Here is a 12,583-nt window from a genome sequence, read left to right as displayed (position 1 = left end):
TACACTGAAAAATGAACAGTGGTTAACGTTTTGGCTGGAGGTTAGCGACAAGGAGAATGAAATATGAGTGATAAAGAGGTTTGGGAAATATATGTGGGTCTAAAATGTCAGAATATTTCTACTCCATTTAAATTTCATCACAAATCCCTCACTTCGGCAGAGCATTTTAATAACCAAACATGGATGGGCTCATCCGGATGTCAGTCATCCACCTTCCCTAACCACCTGGGGTATTGTTCACGTGGTTCAGGACCAAAGATGCGATGGTAAAAGAAACTTTCCTTCACCACCACTGTTCAGAGCCTAAAATGGCAGCAAAATAATCATCTTTAAGACCCTCCTATGTGGCCATACCAAATACTTGGTAGCTAGCCAGTTTCACTGGATCCTTTCCACCATATGAACTCCAGTGAATTTTCCTTACCAAACTAGACACTTCCGGGGCTAGATTTTCTGTCCCTGCTTGACCCATCACACGTGGACTTATGGAAGGCCTTATCCACCATTACAGTGTCTATCCCATACATCACTTCCTGTAACTAGAGACTCACTTCTGAGTGTGAAATCAAAGGCAATGAGTTCAGAGGATACACTGGTCCTATCATGCCCCTCATAACCCGGAAACAACTGACCTCATAAAATGGTGGAATGGTCTGTTAAAAATGTAGAAAAGGCAACAGAAGGAACTCAAGGGACTAGGGCCTTTCAGGAATGAAAATTTGGTCACCACCTGGAAGGAATCCTACCGACTGAGGAGCTAAATAAAGGCAAAGCTAACATCGAATTCACAGGGGAGGAAAGAACTCACAAATAATAGCTAGGGCTTAGTGAACAGCTGCAGAAACAAAGGTCTATTGGTCATGGCTCAATTGGCCTTTTAGTCTGTAGGCTACCAATTTTTGAGGGGGGTCTGTGACAGATCTAGAGGGTGAATGGAAAATACCCCGTGACTTAGGGGCAAACCCCGAGACAAGAATTTGTGTTCACTTCGTTTGAGACATGTGGTATGGCTGTGTAATGCTGGATGAGGTTATTAGTGAAATTCTGTGGGTGAGAATATAGGCAAATGGATAGCCAGGAGAAACAATGTAGCAGACATCTACATACTGCTTCCACGTACCCCGTATCTCTCTGGGAGAATTTGCCCCCAAATATTCTGTTCTGGTAGAACAGTTCATCGGAGGACACCCTGTCTACTGACTACAGGAGTAAGCACATGCCCAAGGTAGGCCAATCCAGTTGTGCCCCTTCGGAACATAGCTCTGAATGGGAATATGCAGGGACGGAAAGCGGTTGATTCTAAGTTATGTGAAGGCAATGCTGTAATGAAGAAGTCTGTGACTTTCTATGGAATCCGTAGAGCTGCACTGGTTGCATCCTTCCAGAGGCTGGTTTGTTCAGCTCTCCCTTCACTTGTTTGAAGTACGAAGCATTCCTGCAATACGCCCCCCTTTCGCTTAGAATCAGTTTGGGTAGCTTACCTCCAAACAAGCCGCACGCACACAAAAGTTCAAAGTTCCTGGAGTGCCAGAGTCAAAATTGCTTGTATAAGAAATTACATGAGCCCGTTTCTAAGTAATTTCAGGTTTATTTTCCCCAGATGACATTAATTTCTCTGAAGAAGGAAGAAAGTGAAGGCCAATAAAAAATTAAAGCTGGATATCTGCCTCTTTCAAGTTCAACAGGAGAGAGATTCATTAAGCAGCTACAAGACCAAAACATTTGGCATGAAGCCAACTATTGATACAAACTGATTAAGCTTCAAATTGCTGAAGTCTTCAGAGGATGGAAAGTGACATGATAAAAGAGGGAGAAACCAGGAAAAGTTATTCGGAATCCATCTTTCTGAATGACTCTTAGGAGAAATTCACAGCTCTAATGAGAAGTCACTTCAGCAGTCCTTGAGGATGCCCTGTTGTCGCCTGGACGGTGGGGAGAAAAAGGATGCCATGTAACATGGTGGGCAGGGAAGGTGAGTTGCCAGTTGGCTCACCTCTCAACTAGAAATTTCTTTGTATGATGGAGAGGAAATTAGGTAGCAGCTGACTTGGCAACTTTCATGGGCTTTTGGATAATAATGAGCTGTTGTGAATAAATGCCAAGAAAGGTTAAATGCCTGTGATATACCAGTCTACACTGATTTATTGGCTGTGGCTAAAGACAGGGTGAGCATAGATTAAAACTTTCAACATGCAGCTCATTTACAGTTCTAATAGCATGTAAGTTTGTAAGTATCTTCCCAATTCAAAGGCAAGATTTTTTTAAATTTTATTTACTTACTTTTTTACATTTATTTATTTTTGAGACACAGAGAGAGACAGAGTGTGAGTGGGGGAGGAGCAGAGATAGAAGGAGACACAGAATCCAAAGCAGGCTTCAGGCTCTGAACTGTCACAGAGCCCGATGTGGGTCTCGAACCCACAAACTGCGAGATCATGACCTGAGCCGAAGTCGGATGCTTAACCAACTGAGCCACCCAGGCGCCCCTCAACTGCAAGGTTTTTCAGAGAAGGCTTTGACATTTATACTTAATACCTGTCTTGGTTTGGGTTCCCCCAGCATCAGAGGCTAAGATAAGAATTTGGGTGCAAGGAGTTTGTTTGGGAGGTGACCTCAGGAAGCACTAACAGAGGGGTGGGGAACTGAGATGGAGAAGGAAAGGCAGCTAAAACAGAGGAGCTATTGACCAAGCTAGTTCTTCTCCTTCCTGAGTTTCTTGCCTTTCGTTCACATTGTGGATTATTCTGCAAGTCTTTGCTTATCATTATTATTATAATTTTTTTTTTTTAATATCAGCTTTGGGACACCTGGATGGCACAGTCAGTTAAGCATCTGACCCTGGCTCGGGTCATGGTCTCACTCTCAGGTCATGAACTCTCTCTTGTGAGTTCGAGCTCTTCATTGGGTGAGCCCCGCATTGGGTGAGCTTAAGCCCTGCTTTGGGCTTTGTACTCTCTCTTCCTCTCTCTGCCCCTCACTCACCCACAGGCGCTCTCTCTCTCTCTCTCTCTCTCTCAGAAAAAGTCATATTTTAAAAAGTAATAGCTTTATTAACATATGAGTCACATACCACAAAATGCATCATTTTAGATGCCCTATTCAATGTTTTTTAGTATATTCACAGACTTGTACAACTTCCCCACTAGCATATTTTCAATGCCAAAGAAAGAAACCATGGGGGAAGGGAAGGGGAAAAAATAGTTTCAAACAAAGAGGGAGGCAAACCATAAGAGACTTGAATACAGAGTACAAACTGAGGATTGATGGGGAGGTGAGGGAAGGGGAAAATGGGTGATGGGCATTGAGAAGGGCACTTATTGGGATGAGCGCTGGGTGTTGTATGGAAGTGATGAATCCTGGGAATCCACTCCCAAAGCCAAGAGCACACTGTATACACTGCATGTTAGCTAACTTGACAAGAAATTGTATTAAGAGGAAAAGAAAGAAAGAAAGAAAGAAAGAAACCCTGGATTCATTAGCAATCTCTCCTCATTCTGTCCTACCCCCTGGAAATCACTAGTCCACTTTCTGTCTTTGTGGATTCGCCTATAGAATGGGAAAGAATATTTGCACATTATATGTATGATAAGGGACTTGTATCCAAAATATCATAAGAACTCAAATTTAACAATAAAAAGATGAATAAACACGGGCAAAGGATTCGAATAGAAATTTTTTTTCCCAAGAAAAACATACAAATGACAAATAAACACAGGGAATGACACTTAACATCATTAGTCATTAAGAACATGCAAATTGGATGTATAGTGAGCTACCACTAGGTATCCGCGAGGACAGCCATTATCAATAGAAATAGACAGTAAAACGTGTTGGGGACGATGTGGAAAATCTGGAACCCTCATACATTGCCACTGAGATTATAAAATGGTGCAGCCACTTTGGAAAAGAGTTTGAAAGTTCCTCAAACTATTAGACAGGAAGTTGCCGTATGGCCCAGCAATTCCGTCCCTAGATACATGCTTCCGAGAAATGAAAACATATGTCCACACTAAAGCATGTGCATGACTCTTCACAGCAGGATTATTCATAATAGCCAAAAAGCGGAAACAACACAAATGTTCATCCGCTGACGAACGCATTAAAACAAAGGGGTATATCCAAACAGTCGAAAATTATTTGAACGATAATACTTATTTGATAACAATTATTTGAATTATTCAAATGATAATACTTATCTCAAAGGGCTATTATAGTATTAGCAAACGTATGCAAAGTGCTCAGGGGGAAGACTGGCACAGGAGAGCATGTAAGGGGTGGCGGTGATAAGGCTGCTGTCATCAGCTGACACAGGACTAGATAGAGCAGATGCTTCGAAAGGACATTTCGACAGCTCCAGAAAATTCCATGGTTGGCTAACATTCTAGGACACATCTGAACCAAAACTGCGAGTCTGGCCGCTGTTGGGCAGGCGAAGAAACGCTTTCTAACTTCCCGATCCGGTCGCCCCGCCGGAGCTGGCCTCTGATGAGATGCCACACATCCTCCCCCACAGGGCGACCGTGGCCACCCACCTGACTTAGAAAGACATTCTTCGAGCAATGAAAAAGTCACGTAGTGTTCCAAGAAGATTTAAATCTGGTCTCCTGGAAAACTCTGTCTTGGGTTTCTTTCTTTCTCTGGCAATTCACTCTGTGGAATCTTTCTACCCTTTTGCCCAAATTTAAACAGCAGAGTTTTATGGAGCAATTGGCCTGTGGAAGACCTCTCAGGGGAACGGTTTGTGGGCCAAGGCATGCTTGCCATGGTAACCGAATCCTGAAAGACAATATCCCTAAGAGATAAGTCAGTTTTGCTCTTCTCTGGGTCCGGTCGGAGCAGACACTTTACAGGCTTTCTGCTTTAACCTGTGCCTCCTTGCACAGTAAATTACTCATCCAGAAGTGTACCTGCGACTCAGGGATGTGGTGCGGGTATGCACAGGGTATTTTTCACAATCAACAAAGATCCAGGGCACTTAAAAACATCTATTCTCAGGGCACCTGGGTGGCTCAGTTGGTTGAATGTCCGACTGCAGCTCAGGTCATGATCTCATGGTTGCAGAGTTCAAGCCCTACATGTAGCTCGCTGCTGTCATCACAGAGCCCGCTTCACATCCTCTGTCCCCCCTCTCTCCTCCCCTCCCCAGCCTGCACGCTCTCAAAAATAAATAAAACGTGGGGCGCCTGGGTGGCGCAGTCGGTTGAGCGTCCGACTTCAGCCAGGTCACGATCTCGCGGTCCGTGAGTTCGAGCCCCGCGTCGGGCTCTGGGCTGATGGCTCGGAGCCTGGAGCCTATTTCCGATTCTGTGTCTCCCTCTCTCTCTGCCCCTCCCCCGTTCATGCTCTGTCTCTCTCTGTCCCAAAAATAAATAAACGTTGAAAAAAAAAATTAAAAAAAAATAAATAAAACGTTAAAAAAAAGACACAAATAATCAATAGCCAAGTCGCTAGTAAGACCCTTGATGTTTGCTTCTTGAATTTTTGGGTCATGTTCTTGCTCATTTGCTCACTTTGACCCACTGATCCCTTCCCTCAAGATCTCACAGTGGGGGAGAAGCTGCCTCACAAAAAGAAAATTACTGGGCATGGGACATTGTGAGTTTAGCCCAAGATGAGGCCAGCCCAGGATCCAGAGGGAGCACGGAGGGGAGGGCAGGGTGCATTGGTTTCTAGGGAAGGTGCCCATTTGAAGGAAGAGACACCCAGCTGAACCTTGCAGAGAAGGGGGTGGAGTGAACAGGGTGCTTGCATTGGAGCTAAAGAGGACACGACACTGGCAGAGGTCCAGATTCGACATGCAGCTCAGAGTCTGCGGGCACCTGTGGTGGCTGAGAGAGAACTGGGGCGAGGGGCGGTGGCAGGCCTTGGCAGGACTTTGTCCTGAAGGCAATTGATGGGGGGGCCCTGGGGAGCAATGACGAGTGATAAGGAGGAGAGGGGTATGGTCAGGCTTGAACAGGGGGGGTCCAAAAGTCTTGGTGGAGTTTTAAGCTTTAAAACCATGAAAAGTATAAATGCTACAAACTTTCAAAACACCATCATTTGTGAGTTTCATTATTCGAATTTCCTGTGTCCTCTTGTGTGAATTTTGTTTGAATAAATGCCCTTCAATCAGACTGGAGAAGCTCCCTTCTATTATACCCAGTGTTTTGACACATCGTGTTACATTAGTTTCGGGTGTAATCCTAGACGTATTTAAATCCTGTGGAGAACGCTGATATTTTTGTTCCAGTAGGTAACTGATCCAGCTGGGTTCAGACTGCACCTTCTGACCTGGCTTCTATGGTCTGTGGGTCCGATGTCAATTCCGTTTTCAAAGCCTTGGCGGTGCTGTTCAGATCTGTCCCTTGTACATGCTGTCCAGTGCCCCGTCTGGGATCTGGGCTGCGGTCTGCCCTATAGTTCAACTCTCAAAGTCTGTGGTATGCTGTTTAGGAGTACAGGCACACGTGTGCAGCGTGGAGGTGAGCTCGAGAGTTCACAACAATTGGGGGGGGATTACTTTTCTCCACCTCTCATTCCCTGTGACCTCCCTGATACTTTCTGGTTGTCTGGGGATTCTCTTTTCAGCCCTTCCGCCAGAAAGATGGGGCTTCATGTATTCTGTTACGTTACACGCTTCCTGATACTGGGCCTGTTTCTGGGGCCGAGTGGTGGGAGAACAGAAAAAGAATAAAGGCAGTAGGGGTTTCCCCACCTTTTGGGGACCACAATGCTCTTGCCTGGAAAGGAGGGGTACCCTTTCTCACAGTAGTAGATTCCTTGGTAGCCACCCCCTAGCCCCCTGTCACAGCCCCTGATGCGTTGGATGCTTGGGTGGGAGGGAATGGAGAAGAGAAACAAGGACGGGAGATCTCCCCACTCTCTAAGGGTTGGGAGACATTTCCCACTTCTCTCCCAAGAACTAGAGGGCTTCTGAATCCCCCCGTTGATAGCGAAGGCCACCTCAGGGTCTCGGGCTGCGTTGCATTCTGGCCAAGGGGTCCTGGGGCAGGATGTCAAGCTCACCGCCAGCTTGGTGTTATTTCAAACGCTCATCTTCCCCATCTGTCTGCTATAATTGACTTTTTAGTCTTCAAATAGTCCTTCCATGAGTGCTGCCCGGGGTTTTATAGCTGTACTCTGTGGCAGGGACATTTTGGCATGAGCTTACTCCGTCTTGCCTGGGCCCACGAAAGACAAACTTTTAATTTTAATGTTTTGTTTCAGCGAACATTTGCTGTTTTCAGCCGGAAGCATATTGGGTAGCAAAACTGTTTGCTCGTGCCCACAGGAGTACAGAGTTTGCCCAACCACAGCAGGTGGCCAGCCCAGAGGGTGGCGTCCCCAGAGGACTGGGTGGCATTCCTCTACAGCAGGGGTGAGCAGCGTTTGGTTTGTTTGTTTGTTTGTTTGTTTGTTTGAAAGGATCAGAGAGTAAATATGTGGGGCTTGCGGGCCATTTGGATTCCATTTCAGCTGCTCAACTGCACTGTTACAGCATGAAAGTAGTCACGGATATTACGTAAACCAATGGGCAAGGCTGTGCTCCACTACATGATTCTTTGCAAAACCAGGTGATATATGGGGTGCCTGGGTGGCTCAGTCGGTTAAGCGTCCGACTTCAGCTCAGGTCACGATCTCCCGGTCCGTGGGTTCGAGCCCCGCGTCGGGCTCTGGGCTGATGGCCCGGAGCCTGGAGCCTGCTTCCGATTCTGTGTCTCCCTCTCTCTCTGCCCCTCCCCCATTCATGCTCTGTCTCTCTTTGTCTCAAAAATAAATAAAGGTTAAAAAAAATTTTTTTAAAAAGAAAAACAACAACAAAAAAACCAACCAGGTGATATAGGCTGGATTTGGCCTGCGGACTGTAGTTTGCTGACCACTGATCTGAGAGATCGGTTAGAGCTGATGAGAGCAGCTATCTTTCTTCTGAAGTGAACTCCTTTACTCCTTCCTCTGTTTTTACCACCCGGGAGCAAGGGTTTCTATCCTGGGAGTTCATGATCTAAGAAAAGAAACAAATATATATATATATATATATATTTCTTTTCATTTATCTACAGCCAAAATCTAGCATTTTTTACCATGAATGTAGGCAACAAAAGACAGTAGGGTTAACAGTACCTGTGACTTTGCCACAAATAGAAACCACAGATCTTTTACCATATCATCTCAGTTCTTGTAGATTTTCCAAAATGTTGTTTTTGCTTATCACCATTTCACGATCAGGGAAATTGTCCCACATGTCACTGGGTCTTGATGTGATCATTACATAAATTATTACATGTTACATGTGGACCATAGGTGGTAATGGGCCAGCCATCCCAGAGTTCTTAGCTCTTGCTTTTTCTTTTTTAAATGAATTTACTGAGGTGAAATTCACATAACACAGAATTAACCATTTTTTTAAAAAAGTTTATTATTTATTTTGAAAGAGACAGAGCCAGCACCAGCAGGGGAGGGGCAGAATTCTTTCCCTCCAGAGAGGGAAAGAGAGAGGATTCCAAGCAGGCTCCACACTGCCAGTACAGAGCCAGTACAGGCTGGAACTCATGAGACTGTGAGATCATGACCTGATCCAAAGTCAAGAGTCAGATGCTTAACTGACTGAGCCCGCTAGGCACCCCGGAATTAACCATTTTAAAGTGAATGATTCAGGTACTTAGTACATTCACAGTATTGTACAACCACCACCTTTATCCAAACATTTCCAATCACTTGGAAGTTAAACTCCTTACCCATTAAGGAATTTCTCCTCATTACCCCTCCTTCCTCTCCCTCTCCCCAATCTCTATGCATGTATCAATTCTGGATATTTCGTATAAATGGAATCATACAATGTATGACCGTTTGTGTCTGGCTTCCTTCACTTAGCATAATGCTTTGAGGCTCATTCTTATTGTACCATATATCAGTCCCTTATTCCTTTCTGCAGTGGAATAATACTCCGTTATATGTATGTATATCAGTTTATCTACTCATCCATTGGTGGACATTTGTATTGTTTACACCTTCTAGCCATTGTGAATAGTGCTGCTACAAATATGTGTACTTGCTTGAGTATCTGTTTGCAACTTTTTTTTTTTCTAGCAGCACACTATGATAGTTAGTTTTATTTGTTTAAGGGCTCCTGTTGCAAGCATGGGCTTTGAGACCGTGAGCCCAGATGTGCGTAGTTAGGAAGATAAAAGCAAACCGTGATCCATGTACATGGGTGAAAACTAAAGGTCTCACGGTTAATCACGTTGTAGGGTTTAAATTTCTACAGCCCAGAAGCCAGAAGTCACAGGTCAATTTTAGGTCTTTCTGGATGACCCATAAGGTCTCTGCCCCTTAAATCATCCTTCAGCTTCCAGTTGGTAACGCTGGTTAATCCCTGAGCATTCAGGAAACACGGAAGGCTCAGGAAGACTTCGTTCTCAGTGCCATACATTTCCTTCACCATTGTGACATTGGATGAATCCTGGATAGATTTTTCAACATGGATTCCGTGAGATCAGTCACACTTGATCCAGTAGCCCTGTTGGTATATCCTTTTAGCTTGATGATGTCATAGGTACTTTCAACCTTTCTTCCAAGTTTCACTGCTACTGCCTCCTCCCAAGTCTGGATTCAGTTCCTGGAGAGAAACCCCTCCACATGCACTCCACTCCACCCAGACACACTTGAGTTGCCATGTTCTCCCCAAATCCATCCACGGCAACTTCTGGGATGGATGCCAACTTTTTCAGCCACATGACAACAAAATCTAGCAGAATTCAGACTATTACACCCACTTCCAATCACATGGTGCTTGGGTGGTCCACTTAATTCCCTGGTAACATATGTGAGAATATCCACTGGGCTGGAAACCTCAATTATGGTGGAGTCGGGACTGTACTTGACTAGCTGAGAAATAATACATTTGAAGACATTAATATTCCTCTGCACCAGATTGAGACGGCTCTCTCCCTCCTGCTGGAGGACTCCTGCAGTTACCACCACAGTCTTAGCATTGGAAATCACAGAGTAATCTTTATCTGCCATAATGTTAGGTGTCTGAAAACATAAGCTCCCATGTTGCAGATGCATCATTTCTCCTTTGAGTTTATCTTCCAAAACATCCACAAGGGCAAGTTCATCAACCAGAGACTTTCCTAGAACACTGATGGCACATGCCATATCGACTTGTCCTGTTGGACAGGACACTGCAGTGGTTTTTTTTTTTTTTTTTTTTAATTAAAAAAACTTTTTTTTAATGTTTATTTATTTTTGGGAGAGAGACAGACATGGCACGAACTGGGGAGGGGCAGAGAGAGAGGCAGACACAGAATTGGAAACAGGCGCCAGGCTCCGAGCTGTCAGCATAGAGCCCGACGCGGGGCTCAAACTCACGAGCCACAAAAACATGGCCTGAAACGAAGTCAGATGCTTAATTGATTAAGCCACCCAGGTACCCCTACAGTGGTCTTATTGTTTGGGACAGTTTCCTCTTCTGCAACTGGTGCAATCAGTTTTTCCTCAAGAGTTGCCATTGCGCCTGGGAGAGAGACGGCTGTAAGAGTCACGCGAAGAAGACAATGTCATCGTGTGCATCTCCTTGGGTGCAGGGTCTGCTTCAGTTTTTTCATATAGACCCAAGGGTGAAATTATAGGGCCATATGGTAATTTTATGTTTAATCTTTTGAGGAACTACCGAACTGTAAGTGGCCCAACCATTCTGTATTCTCCCCAGCAATGTACAAACCTTTCAATTTCTTCAAGTTCTCACCAATACTTTTTATTATTATTATAGCCACCCTAGTGGGTGTGAAGTGGCACCTCCTTGTGCTTTGAATTTGCATTTTTCTAACTAATTAAAATTGAGCATCTTTTCATGTGTTTGTTGGCCGCATATTTATCTTCCTCGGAAAAATGTCTATTTTGTCCATTTTTAAGTTGGGTTGCTTACCTTTTATTGTGTGAGAATTTTTTACATAATCGGGATACTAGACTGCTATCAGGTGTATCATTTGCAAAAATTTTATCCCATATGTAGGTTGTTTTTTCAGTTTTTTGATAATGTCCTTTGGCGTTTTTAATTTCTTTTTAATTTTTTTGATCTTTATTTATTTTTGAGAGAGACCGAGACTGAGACAGAGAGTGAGCAAGAGGAGGGGCAGAGACAGAGGGAGACACAGACTCCGAGGCAGGTTCCAGGCTCCGAGCTGTCAACACAGAGCCTGACACGGAGCTCGAACTCATTGACTGTGAGATTGTGACCTGAGCCAAAGTTGGACACTTAACCAACTGAGCTACTGAGGTGCCCTTGGTGTTTTAAATTTCAATGGACATTTGATTTATCTGTTTGTGGCTGTTGCTCATGCTTTTGGTGCCATATCTAAGAATCCATTGTCGAATCCAAGGTCATGATTTACACCCATATTTTTTTCTAATAGTTTTTTAGTTTTGGCCCTTCCGTTTAGGTCTTTGCTTCATTCTGAGTTAATTTTTGTATGTAATATAAGGTAAAGGCCCAACTTCATTCTTTTGCTTGTGGATATCCAGTTTTCCCAGCAGATTTGTTGAAAAGGCTGTCCGTGCCTATGGATTGTCTTGGGACCCTTGTTGAAAATTAGTTGACCACATATGTGAGGGTTTATTTCTGAGTTCTCTATTCTATTCCATTGGTCTATGTGTTTATCCTTATGCCAGTACCACATAGTTTTTTATTACTATAGCTTTAGAGTAGACTGTGAAATTTAAAAATGTGAGTTCGTTCATTTCAAGATTGTTTTGATGATTTGGAGCCCCCTGTAATTCCATGTGAATTTAAGTTTTGCTTTTCCATTTCTTCAAACACGACCATTGAAATTTTGATTGGGAATGCACTGAATCTATACATATCTTTGAGTAGTACTGACATCTTAACAATATCAATTCTTCCAATCAATGAACATAAGATGTTTTTCCATATATTTAGGTCTTCTTTAATTTCTTTCAGCAATGTCCTATTGTTTTCAGTATATAAGCCATTCACCTCCTCAGTTAAGTTTGTCTTTAGATATTTTATTGTTCAGGATGCTATTGTAAATGGAATTGCTTTCTTAATTTCCTTTTCAGATTGTTCATTCTTGGTGTGCTGAAACACAAATGATTTTTATGTGTTGAACTTGTATCTTGCAACTTCGCTAAATATATTACCTCCGGTTGCTATTGCGTAGATTCTTTGGATCTTCTACACGTGGCATCAAGTCACTTGCAAAAAAGATCGTTTATTTCTTCCTTTCCAATATGAATGCTTCTTATTTATTTTGCTTGTCTAATTGCTCTGGCTAGGACTTCCAGGGCAATGTCGAACAGCAGTGGTGAAAGTTGCCATCGCTGTCTTGTTCCTGATCTTTGTCCGTGATGTCACCCCTTAGCTCTTGTTTTGAGGGTCTTCTGCCTCAGGACACCTGGTTTCCCAGATACAGGACAGTAGTTTCCTCTGAAATAAAGCTTTTGTAGCCATATGGGTTGAAGTAATGAATCCTGAAGCCTTTATAGAGCCCAAACATACCTATTTCTGATGGTCAGTGAGAAAACAGGCAGGATCTAGAAAGAGGGCTGTGCTTTATCTGTTGACCAAAATAAGACCTAAGCA

The 12,583-nt window shown here is 43.7% G+C and overlaps 1 protein-coding gene across 1 annotated transcript; it reads right to left on the bottom strand.

The window, feature by feature from the left end:
- Positions 1 to 9,364: 9,364 nt before the first annotated feature.
- On the bottom strand, positions 9,365 to 10,493 carry LOC123579660 (L-lactate dehydrogenase B chain-like). Its single transcript, XM_045443775.1, has 2 exons — positions 10,414 to 10,493; positions 9,365 to 10,153 (listed from the first exon to the last, which is right to left on the bottom strand). Exons 1-2 carry the CDS (start codon positions 10,491 to 10,493, stop codon positions 9,592 to 9,594), a joined length of 642 nt encoding a protein of 213 aa, XP_045299731.1. The 3' UTR covers positions 9,365 to 9,591.
- Between the last annotated feature and the right edge of the window lie 2,090 nt (positions 10,494 to 12,583).

This window comes from Leopardus geoffroyi, chromosome A3, assembly GCF_018350155.1.
Source record: "Leopardus geoffroyi isolate Oge1 chromosome A3, O.geoffroyi_Oge1_pat1.0, whole genome shotgun sequence".
Lineage (NCBI taxonomy): Eukaryota > Metazoa > Chordata > Mammalia > Carnivora > Felidae > Leopardus > Leopardus geoffroyi.
The sequence above is the reverse complement of the archived record's forward strand: the minus strand, read 5'-3'. Positions and strand labels throughout refer to the sequence as shown.

Bases quoted from the DNA above. Each gene is read 5' to 3' on its own strand.
- LOC123579660 (XM_045443775.1), bottom strand. From the start codon at position 10,493: ATGGCAACTCTTGAGGAAAAACTGATTGCACCAGTTGCAGAAGAGGAA. The intron at 10,154-10,413 runs ACCTGGGTGGCT...GTCCTGTCCAAC, and splicing joins AATAAGACCACTGTAGGGGT to AGGACAAGTCGATATGGCAT.